General features: G+C 33.7%; 2 protein-coding genes and 1 gene segment (V, D, J or C); all 3 read right to left on the bottom strand.

Annotated features, from left to right (window-relative positions):
- Positions 1-5,077: 5,077 nt before the first annotated feature.
- LOC107557275 (uncharacterized) lies at positions 5,078-7,435 on the bottom strand. The gene is made up of 5 exons (XM_016240639.1): positions 7,354-7,435; positions 6,806-7,162; positions 6,333-6,485; positions 5,861-5,892; positions 5,078-5,224 (listed from the first exon to the last, which is right to left on the bottom strand). The coding sequence occupies exons 1-5, from the start codon at positions 7,385-7,387 to the stop codon at positions 5,078-5,080; spliced, it is 723 nt and encodes a 240-aa protein (XP_016096125.1). The 5' UTR covers positions 7,388-7,435.
- Positions 7,436-9,231: 1,796 nt separating this feature from the next.
- LOC107557276 (Ig lambda chain V-V region DEL-like) lies at positions 9,232-11,272 on the bottom strand. The segment is given in 3 exon segments: positions 9,232-9,339; positions 9,761-9,795; positions 10,900-11,272. Coding segments are annotated over 3 exon segments (516 nt in total).
- A 2,626-nt stretch (positions 11,273-13,898) lies between these two features.
- The window catches only part of LOC107557278 (uncharacterized), a 6,106-nt gene continuing 1,799 nt past the window's right edge, over positions 13,899-18,205 (bottom strand). Inside the window, exon 5 of the mRNA XM_016240640.1 lies at positions 13,899-13,948. Coding sequence (XP_016096126.1) covers positions 13,899-13,948 — 50 coding nt within the window. The remainder of the gene's footprint in view (positions 13,949-18,205) is intronic.

Raw genomic sequence — 18,205 nt, forward strand, 5'->3', positions numbered from 1 at the left:
GCTTAAAAAAGAACAAATGTTCTAAAAGAAAAACATATATATGTATATATATACAAATAGCCTATATGAAGAAATGATATATATTATTCTGTGTATTTAGGAGACTGAGATACTGCCACTCATCCTTCATTTAGTGGTCATTATTGATGTGTGTCAATATGTTATATGACATCTTCAGGTAACCTTTGGCCTTATAGATGTCCTCTGGTAATAAACTATTATGTGTATTTCAGAATAATGATACAGAGTAGCTTCCAATCAGTCATTATGTGGTCAGTCTATATTGTATGTATGTTGTGTCATTTGGCACTTTACTGTGGACCTATCGGAGCATAGGTAAAATTTCTTATTACTTGGGTAATGTCATATATTTCTGTGTTTTACATGAGGGAAATCTGCCTATGGATACAGATATGGACCTCCAAAAGATCATGGCATCATTTGAGTTGAATTGTAGAGTATAAATATGAAACATATCTAGATTTTGAATCCTGTACCAGTCAAAAAAAAAAAAAAAAAGCAAAATGTATAAAAAGAAGAAAATAAACATATATGAAAAGGCATAATTTATTTTAAATGTCATTAATCCTTGAGGCCCTACCTCAGATTTTGTATGTATGTATAGAAATTTGAATCATAGTATCTTTGCCAATAATACAATAAAAGACCATATTTATCATAAAATGTATAACCTCTTAATCAATAAATAAATGTTAATGTTTTCAACTCCAGTTGTGTTATATGCCTGAGGTGTTTTGAGTAATATTTTGTTCAAAAACACACATGCACACATACTGTACAAACTTACACATGCTTCACAAGACAAAATGGTTGCAGTTAAAATTTCATATCAAGGGAAAATATCAACAGAAGTATCTTTGTCAAAGAAGTACACTGGAAGTTGTAAATAAAATAAAGAGTATGTTTTAAAAGAAAATACTATTTCAGTCATTCTACTTCAAAATGTCACATCGAATTCAACGTTATATGTTGTTACTTTGTAATAATTTGTAAACATTTTTAATGTAAAAAGTAAATCCTACATCCATTTTTTTTCAGTGTACTGTACCCTCCTGCTCTTGTGTGTTTTTCATGCATGTGAAACATTAGCACACAAGAACTTGATCGAAAACATTTTCTGATGCATTAGACAACAGAAATATTGTATTGAAGCAGTCAGTTGGGCATGACATTGCAGACTGTTCTAGTACACAGCATATTCACTGCACAGCACAAATTATACAGGTCAAAACTGGCATTTAGCATTTTAATTGTTAGAAAATTTTTTTTATTTGAATTGGTTATACTGCAGGTCAATTCCTTACAAGATTAAATTATTTTAAATGATCATTTCAAATCCACTAATTCTCTTGATGTCTCACAGCTCCGTGTATTACCTGAGGCTCTTGGCCTTCTTTCGATCTCTGTTTAGTTTTCGTCTGATTGTGAGCAAATGTTAATGCTGCATAGTTCACCTCCTCTGTTTTTGACTAAAACAAAACCAAAACAAACGTAAAAGATAGATTACAACATTTAACAGCTATTAAATATTTGAAAGCACCAAATCATGTAGAATATGAAGAAAATTTCTTACATTTTGACTGAAAAAACGGACAAAAGTGAGACTAGAAATACAAAGACTGCATGGGCATACTTTGAAAAAATTCACCCAAAGCCACAAGAACTGGAGCAGAACTGTTTTGTAATTTTAACCAGAACACTTTAAAGTGTCCATCGTCTGGGGTGAAGCAGTGAAGAGTTGTGGAGTGTCCAGGCTGAACTCTCACTGCTGACTCTGGTTGAGACACATGCTATAAAATGCCCACAGCAAATACACCAAAACATTAAAAAATAAAAAATAAAATGGTAACTACCTTCAAAAACAGCATCCCAGTCCTTAGACTATGTACAGTACACACGGAATAACTCTGCCTAAGTGATTTTTAATTAATTGTTTGCGTCAGAAAGTAATTTGCCTAAGATTTAAAGAAAAATCTTAAGTTCATACTCACACAGGTTAAGTATAATGCATGTGATGTATGATAATTTAGTCATCTTAACTGATCTGTAGAAGACTACATATGCAACAGGCCTTTCTGCAGGACAAAAGATCAATCTTGAAAGCATTATAGATTGAGTGTTGGGGTGGCGGCTTTGTGCAAATTATGCAACTTGACCGCTTTAGCCACATCTTCCTAACAATATTATGCTGTAAAACATGCCAACTAATGAACTGGTGCCCCCTACATGCAGTCATTGAAAAAACACAGGCTCAGAACACCTCCCTGCCACCTCAAACCACTACAGAACAACTAGCCGTACAGTGCTTTGATCAGTCAGTTTCCCTCAAAATATAAGAATCCCTCAAATTTATTGACCTAATTGAATGCAAATAAAAACATTTATTCTTGTAAACTCTAAGCTCATATAGGTACTGTAGCAGTTTCCTCAGTCTAGCAATATTTTACTGTAGGTCAGGGGTGTCCAGACCTGTTGCTTGAGGGGCACTGTCCTGTAGAGTTTCGCTCCAATAGGAATTGAAGCTCTCTGTAGGATACTGGCCCTCCAGGAGCAGGATTGGACATCCCTCCTGTGGGTCATGTGATTTTGGGTTTAAAAACAACAGTAGTCGAAAATAAATCAATATTAACATTTGATATTACAAATGGGCCTTAGCAAGATCTTTGCTTTGAGAAATATGAAATATGGAATGAACTTCAAACTTCCTTTAACTTGCACCTTCAGGTAAAGAGCATCTAGTTAAATGATCTGTTAGCAAAGTACAAAATCCTATTAACGTGGCATATTTTGAACCAGGGCAAAAACACCTATGCATGGCGATTCAGTATATTAAAGAGGCGCTTGAATAATCACTATTTATGGAGGGTTGCTTGGTAATGCTGGAGGAGAAACTCTAAATATAGCCAGATCACTGCTGTCTGCACTTCGCTTTGATGCTTGGGTTTCACTGCAATAAGATGATGTATGGAAACTTACCCACAGAGACCTAAGAGCGCTTAAGGCTTGTTTATTCTAACGCTTGTTTATTCTAAGTTACTTTCAGAAACAAAAGCTGACCACAACCTGAGCGCTGTGCAACAAATTAATTGTCTTACATGTATTTAGTGGCATAAGTCTGTTTCCGAAACCATTAGTCAATGTGTGAAAGGAACCAACATGTGGTATTATGCAGTTGCACACTTTAACAGTGCATTGTGATAAAATTGCAGTGACACTGAGACTTCAAAACATCTTACTAAAGATAAGACACATTACTATATTAGATCATCATATGACTTAAATATTGACACTTGCAAAGATGCAAAGGTGTCACGTTTCAGTGGAGCACAGTGATAAACAGTTCATTATGAGAAATATTGCATTAAGAGAAATATTGTTTCTCTTCCTCACGCTAAGAAAAGTCTGTAAAAATAGGGCCCATAGAATTTTAGAATAGCATAGAATTTTCAGTATTGATTTTTTTCCAAAGCTGTTTTCCCCATGTTTTGAATTACATGTGGCATTGTGTTGTGTTTTAGAGTTAAAGAAAATTTCTGTAAACTAAACGGACAATGTCCTTACAGAAGATTACCAGCTCTTTGTCTGTTTTTCTACAATGCCGGCCAGGAGCATGTAACATGTTTTGGACTGCAGGTTGGATCAAGATAAGTGACAGATCGTATTAAGCAAGAGTAAAGTTTTTGATTTTATTAATGAGCCTGGCCTGCTACTTTTCAAAGTATTACTATATATTATACTATGAATGATATATTTACAAATAATAAAAAAATATATAAATATAGCATTAAAAGTTCATTTCTTAAAAAGATTAATATTTTTTAATTTAAAGGTTATTGTCATTGCTGTCTCATAATAATATTCATTTTTAAAAAAAATTCAAATTCAAGTTATTGTCATCTGTGACTTAACACCTCACTTAAAAACAAGTGGTTATGGAAAGTAGTGTGAAAGGCATGTAGTGTGATGGTGTTTGTGTGGTTGAGAGATGAGCTGGGGGTCAGTCTGGTGGGTGGAAAACAGTCAAACTGTGATGCTCTCATGTGCTAGCAGGTGCACACACACTGGTATGCAGATATCTAAGAAAGCTTGTATCTGATTTAAACAGTTTACACACACATTTAATCAGATTTAAACAATATTTTAATATTTTCTTTAAATTGTAATATTATCAATATTCATAATGATCAGGCTATACTGCTGCTGCTCACAAAGTACTAAATTGTTGTCAAATCAAATGTGAGCATAGATAATAAGATTTTTAATAATTTGTACAGCTACACTGCAAAAAATCTAAAGTTGAGAAACTTAAGTTTAAGGCAACCAGCTTGAGGACATTTCAGTTTATACAACAAAAAGAAAAAATCTCCTACAAAAAAAAATTGAGAAAACTCTAAAAAAATCTCCTGAATCTGGTTGCCTTAAACTGTTAAGTTTTCTCAACTTTTGATTTTTTTTACAGTGCGTGTTTTGGTGTGTATATTTACAGCTTTGTAATTTGGTCCGCTCAAGTTCCCCTCAGCATGTCTCATTCTACACTGAACAGCTTCTTCCTGTCTGGGTCTTTATAGGAAATGATATCATTCACAACCCCTGCCTTTTGAGTAAGGGCCTGCTTATATCTAACTTACAGAGAACATATCAAATATAAATTAAACGTCTTAGAACCTTCAAATGCATCTGATCTTTACAACTTTTATTGTGTTGAACAGTGCGTGTTTTGGTGTGTATATTTACAGCTTTGTAATTTGGTCCGCTCAAGTTCCCCTCAGCACGTCTCATTCTACACTGAACAGCTTCTTCCTGTCTGGGTCTTTATAGGAAATGATATCATTCACAACCCCTGCCTTTTGAGTAAGGGCCTGCTTATATCTAACTTACAGAGAACATATCAAATATAAATTAAACGTCTTAGAACCTTCAAATGCATCTGATCTTTACAACTTTTATTGTGTTGAAAATACTCAACATTGCAGAGCTCACATTCACTTTAATTGTATGGCATTAGTAATAGCATATACTGTATATATATATTAGAGTCTTGATGAACATATGGCTTTTAAACATTACAGTAGGCTACAGTATTTGACCGTGTGCCGCATCTAGTGGCAGAATACACAACATCTGTATCCTCTCTATTTCTGGCTGCTCTTCTGGATTTGTGTTTTGAGAATTGTAGAGCGGCATACACTGACGAATGAGGCTCCTGCAACAGATTGAAAGATGTATTTAACAACATTTAAAAACGAATTTAATTAAAACATGTACAGAAGAAAATCAGATAAACAAAACAATCAAGAAACAAGGATTTTGTGTATATGTAAAGCTTATTACCATCCGAATACATTCTCTCACTTTATACCATTACTATTTTTGGGCCTTATTTTTACTTCCAACAATTAACCATATAAAATGTCCCTAATATAGAGCGATATTCTGCTCAAGAGTTGCATTCACATGAAATTATTTCAACTATGCTGCCCTTTTTAAAGACATGGTTAGAGCTAAACAGAAAAGGCCCGCAGGCCGTGTGCAAAACAATCGCAAGAAACATTTCACCTGAAGAATGTTAGATGTAAAAGTAATATTTCAATATAAATAATTTATGGTTTATAACTATTGTCATTATTAATCATTTGAATAGCATTTAAATCTTTTTGTAGACCAGTCAGCCTGGTCTTTAATTTCAAGGATTTTTGTCAATACTATTGATGTTACAGTTCTTAGAGGACTTCTGAGTTAAAAAAAAAAAAAAAAAAAAACTTTACTTTTTGGTTATGGCTTCAAATGTGCTTTTTCTGCATTCAGAGAATGAACATTCTTATTTTAACAATAAGTTTACCTCATGCTGTTGTGTTTCATGGCCATCTGCATCTGCGGCGATAGAAATGGAGACTAAAAAAAGAGGTTTAGCTTTTAATAAACGTACAATTATTTCACTGCACAGTTATTTCCCAAATTAGATCCATTCCATCATAGTGTATATAGCCTAAATCTTCTGAACTGAATAGATGCACTGTTACCTTTTCCCTGCGTGTTTCTGTTCTGTATCTTAATCATGAGCGTGGTGAGCAGAATGATGGTAAGAATAAAAATAATACCACCAAAAATAAAGGTCAGCTTATAAAAGATGTTTTCAGGCTGTTGTGTTTCATGGCCATCAGCATCTGCGGCGATAGAAATGGAGACTAAAAAAAAGAGGTTTAGCTTTTAATAAACGTACAATTATTTCACTGCACAGTTATTTCCCAAATTAGATCCATTCCATAGTGTATATAGCCTAAATCTTCTGAACTGAATAGATGCACTGTTACCTTTTCCCTGCGTGTTTCTGTTCTGTATCTTAATCATGAGCGTGGTGAGCAGAATGATGGTAAGAATAAAAATAATACCACCAAAAATAAAGGTCAGCTTATAAAAGATGTTTTCAGAACAGTCTCTTGTAGAAATCGGCCTCTTGTTCAGATCTGTTCAAATTAAATTACATTTTACTTTAACAAACCGCCATTCAGATAAAAGCATTATTGTAAATGAATGTTATGAGTGTTAAAGAAACTCAGATGATAAACACCTTTATTTGTATTTTCTGTTTCATTTTGCAGTGGTGTTACACTCCTCTCTGCACAATAAATAAAGACTTTAAATATATTTAGTCATTAGTAATTTAACACATTAAAAATTATCCACAAATATGTGTACTATGTAATTTATTTTTTGTTATATTTTGCTACTTGACATGGAGCAAAAACATTCCTTTACAATAGTGTTACTGATAAGGACAGATTACCTTTAATTTCTAGCTGCGTTCCATCACCAAATGTCATCATCCAAGAGTTCCAACCACAGAAGTACAGACCAGAATCAGAAACATCCACATTTAAAATTCGTAGGGAGGTGTTTTTGGTGTTCAGAGACATCAGCAGATGATCTTGTTGAAAACCATTTAAATAATTAGTATGCAGTTCCTTAAGCTCGTAGCTTATCATCATGTATACAATGGCAATAGGTACAGAACTCTTTGTTTGCTTGAACCAGTGTATGTTTCTTCCAGCTTTTGAGTTGTGTTGACAGCAAATAGTGACATTCTCTCCTGGTTGAGCTGATACATTGTCTATCTGAGATGCTTTAACAGCTGTAAGCAAGCCTAAAACCCACAGAGGAATAACAGTGTTTTAATATTTATATTTAAAATCCTGATAAAAATTTTCCCCAAAAAGTCCCAAAAGCTCATAAAACTATTTCACACCTAATGTTTACTAATTATTATTGAATTAATCATTCATTAATCTTGCATGATTGAAGTAATTATAGTGCCGTAATGCTTACCCGTGCCACAGATCACCAGTGCTGAAATTATTATATGTACCATTGCAGTACTGAATCAGACTAGAACCAACGAGGAAATTAAGATGAGGAAATCAATGTGCTTTTTTTTATGTGAGGGGGTGTGGCTTATGCTTACGTCAAACTATGACAGACCTGTCAATCAACAGGCGAGTCCATGGCTACTAGTTCAAAATAAGAAGATTCACTGTTGATCAGATATATTGATAATAATGTGATGTTTTCTTTACTGCTTTGGCTGCCTATAGTTTCTCCATAGCACTTTTGAGAATATACGTATGTTCCAAAGCAGCAAAGAACTAAAAGCATGTTTGACTGTAATGTGTCTTTGAATATATATATATATTTAAAATCATTTCTGAATTATATTATTGACACGATACATTTTACCTTAATTGATAAAAATCCTGATTTTAATTCTCTGAAGGCCCAGAAAGTGACACACAGTTGGGACCAGAGGCGGACAATAGTGAAGTATTTTTAGTAAAAAGTATCTGTAGTTTATCAGAGTTTTTTTCTTTGGAAAACTTTACTTCACTACATTCCAGAGCATAATTTCATACTTTTTACTGCACTTCATTTCATAAATAAAAGTTGTTGTTTGTTTTACCTTTAATACTTAAGAACATTAAAAATGTAGTACTTTATTGTACTCAAGTAAATCTTTGAATTACTTTTACTTGAGTAAAAGAAAGAAAGTAATAGATTTCTAATGTAATTAAGTATTAAATTATATTTAATATGAAACGTAGTGCAGTAAAAAGTACAATATTATGCTTTGGAATGTTGTGAAGTAAAGTTTTCTAAAGAAAAACACTAAAGTACAGACACCCGAAAAGTACTTTTAATTTAAAATCATTTCTGAATTATATTATTGACACGATACATTTTACCTTAATTGATAAAAATCCTGATTTTAATTCTCTGAAGGCCCAGAAAGTGACACACAGTTGGGACCAGAGGCGGACAGTAGTGAAGTATTTTTAGTAAAAAGTATCTGTAGTTTATCAGAGTTTTTTTCTTTGGAAAACTTTACTTCACTACATTCCAGAGCATAATTTCATACTTTTTACTGCACTTCATTTCATAAATAAAAGTTGTTGTTTGTTTTACCTTTAATACTTAAGAACATTAAAAATGTAGTACTTTATTGTACTCAAGTAAATCTTTGAATTACTTTTACTTGAGTAAAAGAAAGAAAGTAATAGATTTCTAATGTAATTAAGTATTAAATTATATTTAATATGAAACGTAGTGCAGTAAAAAGTACAATATTATGCTTTGGAATGTTGTGAAGTAAAGTTTTCTAAAGAAAAACACTAAAGTACAGACACCCGAAAAGTACTTTTACAGCAGAGTAAAAATACTTCACTACTGTCCGCCTCTGGTTGGGACTGTAGCTTTCTGCATAACCATTCAACTTAAGGTGAATGAAAGTGACAACCCAGGCTCATGAAAAAACCTGCAACAAAGTGACTATGTAGAACTGCTATTTAGCCACGAGTGAGCAAACTTTAAATGGTATTAGTTAACACTACAATTTATGAGTTTGTAACCATGAGATCCATGTATAATAACCAGTGTGACACTTTAAGCGGCATCCAAACTGAGATGCAACCTAAAACTCTGATGTTTAATTGTTAGCTCAACCTAAATTCAAGGGCTTTGTGTAATGGTGTTCGAGTGAATTAATAGTAGGAGTCAAAGTATTGCAACCAAATTTAATAATCTTAACCAGTATTTACAATAGTGCAAAGAAAAGACAGATCTCTGATCACCACAATAATTACATTTTTAAAGAGTAAAACAGTGATGCTGTTTAGCTGTTAGTTAAAAATAAACCATAGTTATTTAACAAATAATATGTTTTCAAGTAGTATTGGTGTACACAGCAATTGGGTCCTTAGTATGTTGTCCTGCTGTTTTGAGTCTCTTTTTTGAGAAATACACAGCAGCATATTCTACTGAATCATTTTCCTGCAAAGAAGTACAAACATGTATGTCAGGATCCTAATCCAGGTGATCATACGACAACATACATTTTATTCTGGAGTCTTTGTAAACTGTTTTCCTTTTCCTTACCCTCTAAACAAATTCTACAGGAAAAAAAAATGCTATTCACATCCTTAACAGCCAACAGAATTAGAAATAATATTGTTTAGTTGGAATCATAAGATAATAATAATAATAAAACTCATATAGCAATAATTAATTAGCAGTAATTAATGCATAAATTAATTAAATATTTTGTTCTTAATAAATATTTTGTTCATTATGATAAAAAAGTGTGATCTGGGATAAAAAAAAAAAGCTTTGCTTGTTTTCATAAGGTGAAGCTGGGATTGTCTGTAAATTATTTTACTTAGCCTTTAGAGTAATGTAAGTCTGTGGAGTTTACCTTGTCATCATGCTGTTGTGCTTGACATTCAGCGACTGGCACAAAGCAGAGAAAAAGACAATCAGTTGCTGTACGATAATGAAATTAAAAAGTCATCATTTCAAAGCCATTTTTAATATTCACTTCAAATTTGTGATTTAACTTAATTTTTCTATGTGCAAAGAGTTTACCTTTTTTATGCTTCTGCTTCCTGTGTTCCCTGATAATCGCCAAAATAAGAGGAACAATACATGTAAAAAAAATGATTCCACCAAATAGGAGTGTCAGTTTGAAATAGATGCCTCTAGAACAGTCCTCAGTAGACACGGATGATTGCTCATGATCTGTAAAGAGTGGATATCATTTCAAAATTCAAATACATTTTAAGTGATGCCACAAAGAACACATTTTATATATTTATTTTTCCCAGTAAGTTGAATCAACAGATTAAACAAGAACATTAATAAATATGAAACACCTGCAGTTTTAATTTTAATATTAAAGATAAAATAACATACCCTTTTTTGAGGTTCCTGTGTAATTTTTCTCTGATATGAAAACAGTTGGCAAGGATAATTCAATTACCATTGTGGCATTTACAAAGGTATTTAAATTGTGACCCTGGACCACAAAATCAGTCATATGGGTATTTTTTTTTTAAATTGAGATTTATACATAATCTGAATAAAGCTGAATAAATAAGCTTTCCATTGATGTATGGTTTGTTAGGATAGGACAATATTTGGCCGAGAGACAATTATTTGAAAATCTGGAATCTGAGGGTGCAAAAAAATCTAAATATTGAGAAAATCGCTTTTAAAGTTGTCCAAATTAAGTCCTTATCAATGCATATTACTAATCAAAAATTAAGTTTTGATATATTTACAGTAGGACATTTACAAAATATCTTCATGTAACATGATCTTTACTTACTATCCTAATTATTTTTGGCATAAAAGAAAAATCGGTAATTTTGACCCATACAATTTATTGTTAGCAATTGCTACAAATATACCTGTGCTACTTATGACTGCTTTTGTGCTCCAGGGTCACAAGTGTGGTGTTTTTCCTACATGCACTATTAATGACAAAGTGAAACAAAGAGCTATACATATGATATGAACGTGAGAGTATAATGAAAGAGGTACAAAAATGATTACCTTTCACTTGAAGCTTTGTTCCATTGCCAAATTTCATGTGATATCCTGTAGCTCCACAAAAGTAGAAGCCAGAATCAGACATTTTCACTTGCTTAATTGTTAGGGCAGTGCTTTTGCTTGACTGATCCATGACCATGCGGTCTTTTGTGAAATTGTTGAAATAATTTGGCTCAACCTTCTGAAGACTTTCGGTGTATAACATGTGCACAATAGTAATGGGTACAGCACCGTCTATTTGTTTGAACCAGTACAGATCTCCAGAAACATGAATATTGTGTGAACACCACATAGTGACACTTTGTCCTGGATGAGCCTGTATACTTGCTTTCGAAAACATAACTTGGAGAAACCCTGAAAAGAAAAGAAAAACCATAGCACACCACAAAACAATATCATTAAATTATGGTGACGCGGAATGAAAACGTTTTTTTTAGGAGTCGTGGTATTAGAGGCGGCACAACTATAATGACATGTGAATAATCCCGCCCACTCTAAAGCGGTACTGAATTGCAGTGGAAACACAAACCGTGCCGAGCCGAACCGTGCCGTACTGAGTCGTGCCGAGCCGAGTCGTACCACACAGTGGAAAAGCACCAATAGTCACTATGTTAAGACTGTGTCTTAAGAACTAGTTTGTCCAACTAGCAGTTAGCCAAGGGGTATCCAGTCTAAATTTTCAATTGAAATTAGAGCAGTCTACCTTATTGTAACTGATTTAAAAAAGTTATGACCAGTCTAGAAGAAAAAAATTACATGACTAACTTTTTAAGACTAGTCTAAGCAGTTTATGCAACCGGCCCCAGGTTGCAAGTCTGCTGCAATAGGTATGATGTCACGCTCATTCAGTTAAAGGGATCATATGTTGCGATTTCAAGTTTTCCTTTCTCTTTGGAGTGTTACAAGCTCTTGGTGCATAAAGAAGATCTGTAAAGTTGCAACCTAAAGTCAACCACGCCTACTTAAAACGGCTCGTTCTAACACGCCCCCACATGTCTACGTCACTATGTGGAAATTTTTTGTATAATGCCGCCCAAATGTGTACGCAAAGAAAGAAGACGTGGTTTCAGGAACTGCAGTAGTGTTGATGCAGCCATGTCAGGGAGACGCTTTGTGTTTCAGTGCGAAAGCAAAAGCACATTATTTGGCCTTCCGGAAGTAGATGCAATTAGGAATCATTGGTTAAGATTTATTTACAATAGAACAGCACAACCCAGATGTTCGAATTTGTGCAATGCAATTTATGGATATTCTAAAAAAAAGATCTTTAAAATAACATCATATGACCCCTTTAAAATATCTTGAGTAGATTACTATCCCTCCTTACAGCCCCCTATGGTTTTCAAAATCATTGCCAGCACCCTCGTTTTATACAACAGTGCTTCTCAAACCTGTCCTTGGGACCCTTAACCACTGCACATTTTGTATGTCTCCATCATAGCATTTACACAATATGAAGAGATACCTGTCTTCATAAAAATCAGATCACAGTTTTGATGACAGCACGGTTTTGTGATCACATGTTGATTTCCCTTCATCTTCTATGCATGTGATCAAGAAGCGCTTATAACGCAAGAAGGTCAAGCTGAAAAACCACAACTCTTACAATAACCCTTCTTTAATTCAGTTCTTCATTGATATTATCATCATATATATTTTAATGTAGCCTGTTAGAAGGAGCTTAATATCAGGCTCACCTGAAAATATTGCAGATAATTGCTTGACATTCACATTTACATGGTAGAACTTATAAAAAAAATTGGTGTCTGCTGTCTTCACAAAAATCTGATTGATATATTGCACAAAATCAGCAAGATTTCGCTTCATCAGCTATGTACTTCTCATTCTAAATAATACAATGATTTGAAATTGGAGTAAGATTAAACGCAGAGCTAAAATTATATAGAAACAAAGTAAATGTAACTTTTTTTATTCAAAAGTGAGGGAAAAAATAACAATACAAATTACTGATACAGTGCAGAGACAAAGAAAGCGAAGGGTAGAGAAGAACAAAAGAAAAAAGAAACAACCATTTAAAGGCAGTAGAAGTTAAATTATGATAAAAAAAAGTAATCAACAAGCTGACATAGGATATAAACGGCATAAGTTATATAAAGGGACACAAAATGTTTATCATGATTTATAACAAAGAGGAATCAGTTCTCCTGTTTAGCTGACAAAAGGGGGCCAGGTTTGTGTGAAGGAATTACAGTCTTACAGTATGTGCAAATGCGGCTATTTTCTCCAGGTTTGAGTAATTTGAGCCAATGATTTCTGTCTTTTCATGTAAGTTAAAAGTTGTTGTTGTTGTTTATTTTGCTGTTAACGAGATAAAAAATTATGGTTTGAGGTGAGTAGAAATTTTAAATGTAGAATGTGTGAGCTATTACAGGACAAACTGGGATGACAGGATAGACATTGTTATGTTTGTAATCAACAAGCTGACATAGGATATAAACGGCATAAGTTATATAAAGGGACACAAAATGTTTACCATGATTTATAACAAAGAGGAATCAGTTCTCCTGTTTAGCTGACAAAAGGGGGCCAGGTTTGTGTGAAGGAATTACAGTCTTACAGTATGTGCAAATGCGGCTATTTTCTCCAGGTTTGAGTAATTTGAGCCAATGATTTCTGTCTTTTCATGTAAGTTAAAAGTTGTTGTTGTTGTTTATTTTGCTGTTAACGAGATAAAAAATTATGGTTTGAGGTGAGTAGAAATTTTAAATGTAGAATGTGTGAGCTATTACAGGACAAACTGGGATGACAGGATAGACATTGTTATGTTTAATGTAACCAATGCACTTAAGTTTGTATGTTGTGATGTGTGTTCTGTGTAGGTCTGAGCGATAAAACGATATATTAAGTCGTGATAAAATTTATGTCGATATTGATGATAAGCTTTGGACATTTTCACTTGATGGATTAATCTAACAGCAGAAATAAGTGTGACAACAGCCAGTTAGTGCTTGTCGCTAATAGACTAACTGCATGTAACTGGACTAACCAGCAGGCCGTTCTTGATGCACAGGATCTGAAACGTTGAAAGCCGCTGAAAGCAAGATAACATGACCGTGTTTCATTAGGTCTGTACATTCAAAGGTGCAAGAAATGTATTATATATGAAAAAATGAAATATATGAAATAGATTTTATATATATATATATATATATATATATATATATATAAAATATAATTGCCAAAAAGACAATGTGCCAAAAAGACTTTCATGCTGAATACTTTCGCCCATGCCATTGGATTCTGTCATTGGGCCAATGGGTGATTAATCTGAAAGACTCTTCAAACATCAGTCTTGTTCCATTTGCCAAAAATAAATAAATACATAAAAATATCCCACAGAAGTACACAGCGATGTCTGTTTGCTCGATGTTCAGTACTGAGAGACTGAAGCAGAGCTGGTTCCATGTTAATCTATACTTTGAGGGATCCTGAAATTTTTCTCCAATCATTATGCCAGTTTTGTCTGATTCAGCCAAAGCCACAAGAACTGGAGCAGAACTGTTTTGTAATTTTAACCAGAACACTTTAAAGTGTCCATCGTCTGGGGTGAAGCAGTGAAGAGTTGTGGAGTGTCCAGGCTGAACTCTCACTGCTGACTCTGGTTGAGACACATGCAGTAGAGTGCCCACAGCAAATGCCCCTAAACATAAAAAATATACAAATTAAACTACCTGCACAATCATTTTTAGCATCTCGGTCCGGCTTAAACTATGTACAGTATACACTGAGAAGCTTTGCCTGAGTGTTTTTATGAATTGTTTGTGTCAAATGTTTTCAATTTGTCAAAGGATTAAAGAAAAATCTTTACTTCACTCAGGTTAATTATATTGCATGTAATTGCAATTGCATGTAAAATGATAATTTAGTCATCTTAATGAACTGATCTGTAGAATACTACACATGCCACGGGCCTTTCTGCAGGACAAAATATCAATTTTGAAAGGGTTATTGAGTTTTGGGGTGGAGACTTTGTGCACATTATACAACCTGACCGCTTTAGCCACATCTTCCTGTCATGGTTTTGGTAAAGAAAGTTTTGTTGTACCTGTATAAAGGTCATTATTTTTTAATTAGACAAATCGCTAAGTTCCAACAGGCAAAAGACTTAGCTAAGATACTAAGCCTACATTTTATTAGTTATTTGTAGCATATATAAAGTGCCAAAGCAAGGCACAATAAAAGGTTAAACATAAACAATAGTTTCAAAAATAACAAAGCAAAGTGCATCTTTTATAGGAGCATGCATTAATTCAGGTTGCTGTGTAATTTATAATTTTATTTTACTGGCCTTACTACAAAATCTATAGTCTCAGTCAGGTTGTGTTTCCTCAAAAATGTAGATCAAAACATATGTAACAATGAAGCTAAAAATAGCTAGTTATAATAGCCTAGATATTTTTCTTTCTTGGGGTGGACAAAGTACACAACTCCATTACTTGAGTAAAAGTACAGATACTGCTTGTCAAATATTACTCTATTACAAGTGAAATTTGCAAAGACAGATTTTTACTTAAGTAAAAGTACAGAAGTACATGCTTTTAAAATGTACTTAAGTACCAAAACTAAATTTCCAGTGCACTGTTTTATCATTGTTGTACTGTATGTAATACTTGCAATACCTTATGCCTCTGAAGCAACTTACAATATACACTGAATACACTGACTTGTAGTATATCTTTGGAATAAAGAGCTGGCAGTATGAGCACACATCTACGTTTAGCCATTCATCCATATTTGAACCGAGTGCTATAAATACAAACTGGAAAAAAACAAACATCAAACCTGCTTACAACTGTAGCTGTATAACTTTACAAAAGCAACACTGCTTTAACAAAAAAGCAAAACAGCAAGGTTTATTTTACATCAAAACAAACATTTCAAAAATGCTCTCACATACAAATGTTTATAATGGTCATAATCCGTATATTGTGTGATTTGTTCTGCTTATTTACTGTATTGTTGAGTTGGTGATAAGAGAGTTTATAACGCGTCACTAATTATCAATAGGATAATATCCATATATGCAAGCTTATATAAAGTTATGCTATCATTTATTGGTTTTATCAATATTCATTTTTATATCAGCCTCCTCAAAAAAATTCTTAACTGGCACCAATTGTCAGTAACACCTGCTTTGTACGTTCACCAAAGGTTGTCTCATGCTCACTTGATCTCAGGACCTCTAGTACAAACTTGAAACTTAGTATACATGAGGATGGATTGAAAACATTTCAGTTCTTGAACTGCATTTTGAGACAAACTGCTTCACCTTTGCAATTTCGATTTTCAACAGCTGGGGGAGTTAAATAGCCAAACTGTACACTCCAGTGAAACTCTGCTTCAGCTGGCTCAGAAAGGGTTATTTGTGTTATAAATCTTAATTTAATTTGCTTACATTTGACATGTATTATTATTATTATTATTATTATTATTATTATTATTGTTGTTGTTTTATGTGCATATATAGGTTGAGGTGATTGGCTCAAAAAGCCTGGAAGTGTAACATGTGCCAATGAGCAAAAAGGGCAGATTTCTTTTTATTAGGGGTATGAGCACTGAAGATGTTTAGCTCCTGTTGTATGTTGTCCCCAGCAGGGACGTGCACAGACATTTTGAGGGGCAGGGGCTCAAGTGGAAAAAATGGCACTTCTCATAATTATTTACATTTTTTTCTAAACAAAATGTTAGATATGTTAGGGGTGTGCGATATTGTCAAAAATATATCTCAATATTTTCTGGGATTTTATTGATAATGATAATTAGACAATATTTTGCTGAGTGTGTTATTGTGCTGATATCTTCAGGACTACCATGGACAGCTGACTCCTAAAGTTTTTGATATTCTGTATATTCTGTGTGGTGATCCGTTCACAGCAGTGATAGAAATTAATCTTTTCCAATAAGTTTAAATAGATTTTTTTCCTTTTATGAGAATTTTTACCTTTATAAAGCCCTTTTTTCTAAAAGTGCGCATCATCTTTTCAGTCAAATTATTAAATTTAATCAGTCAATTAGAATAATAAGTAATTTGGGCTGTTAACAAGCAAATTAAATCAGTATGGACAAAATTCATCTTTGCAATGCAGAGAAAACACAGAAGCTGCATTAGAAGGGGCATTTAGATGCATTTACACACTGTTTAATGCAGGACATGAGTGCATTTAACCTGCAGTTACAAATGCATAAATTATGTTTTGATATTTTAAACATAAAACGTTGAACAGGCCTACTGATATTTGAAATTGTAAAAAAAGAAAAAAAAGAAAAGATACTTTAAATGTGAAATTAAAACTGCCAGTAGGTGGCAGCAAGTCACTGTTAATAAGTGAGTCATTGCGATTGAACCGAATCATTTAAACGGTTGATTCATTCAGGAACAAACAATGTCCTGTTGCTCATATGGCCCAGAGACGCAAACTGGAATTATATTTGTTAGCGAAATAGAGCAAAAACAGTCAATTTTATGTGTAAAAGTAAGTGTCGTAATATTAAATTCTTGTTTATTGAACTGCTGTATAAAAATCAATATCACATTTGTAATCATGCTGCTTTTTGGTGGAAAAAAAACGTCAGTCTATGCGTGATACTGATTAACTATATGAAATGATATAAATATATAAATTTCTGCCCCCATATTTTGAATTTTGTGATCATTCTAAATGCATTTTTTAATAAACTGAATCATGCAGTGAAAGAACGAGCACTGGTCTAAACTACTAGACTTCCTAGGCCTTGCCTTGGCTAAACTATAGCTAACTTACATGGTAGCTCTCTCATGAGTCATGGATGTTAGCAAGACAAATTAACCATATTTGCCTTTTGTTTTTTAGATAACAAGCTGTAAATTCGAGGCACAGGTAGCTTAGTCTGTTGTTCATCACATTATTCACCACTCACCTCCACACCAAGACAAACACAACTGGAAAGGGAGGGAGGGATTCATTTCTGCGGCTCTCTGCCTGTCCGTGATGTGCATGTGCCGATCAATGTGTTCTACACTGCTGTGCTGCGCCTGCACAGAGGGGAGAAAGTCTCAACATTTCCCGACCCGACCCGACTTGATATTTAGATTTTTTATTTGTTTGACAGGGAAAGCTGTGCGCAAACAGAAACACACACACACACGCATATACATGTATTCATTTATTTTTAAAAAAAACACTCCCCATAAAAAAGGGCACTTTCTCTCGAGGAAGAAAAAGGGCCGGTGCTCAAGCCCCCTTTTATGTCTATGTGTGCACGTACCTGGTCCCCAGGCATACAAGTATTATAAAAAGAATAAGGCTGT

The sequence above is a fragment of the Sinocyclocheilus grahami genome, unplaced genomic scaffold (assembly GCF_001515645.1).
Source record: "Sinocyclocheilus grahami isolate Dianchi unplaced genomic scaffold, SAMN03320097.WGS_v1.1 scaffold596.1, whole genome shotgun sequence".
Taxonomy (NCBI): domain Eukaryota; kingdom Metazoa; phylum Chordata; class Actinopteri; order Cypriniformes; family Cyprinidae; genus Sinocyclocheilus; species Sinocyclocheilus grahami.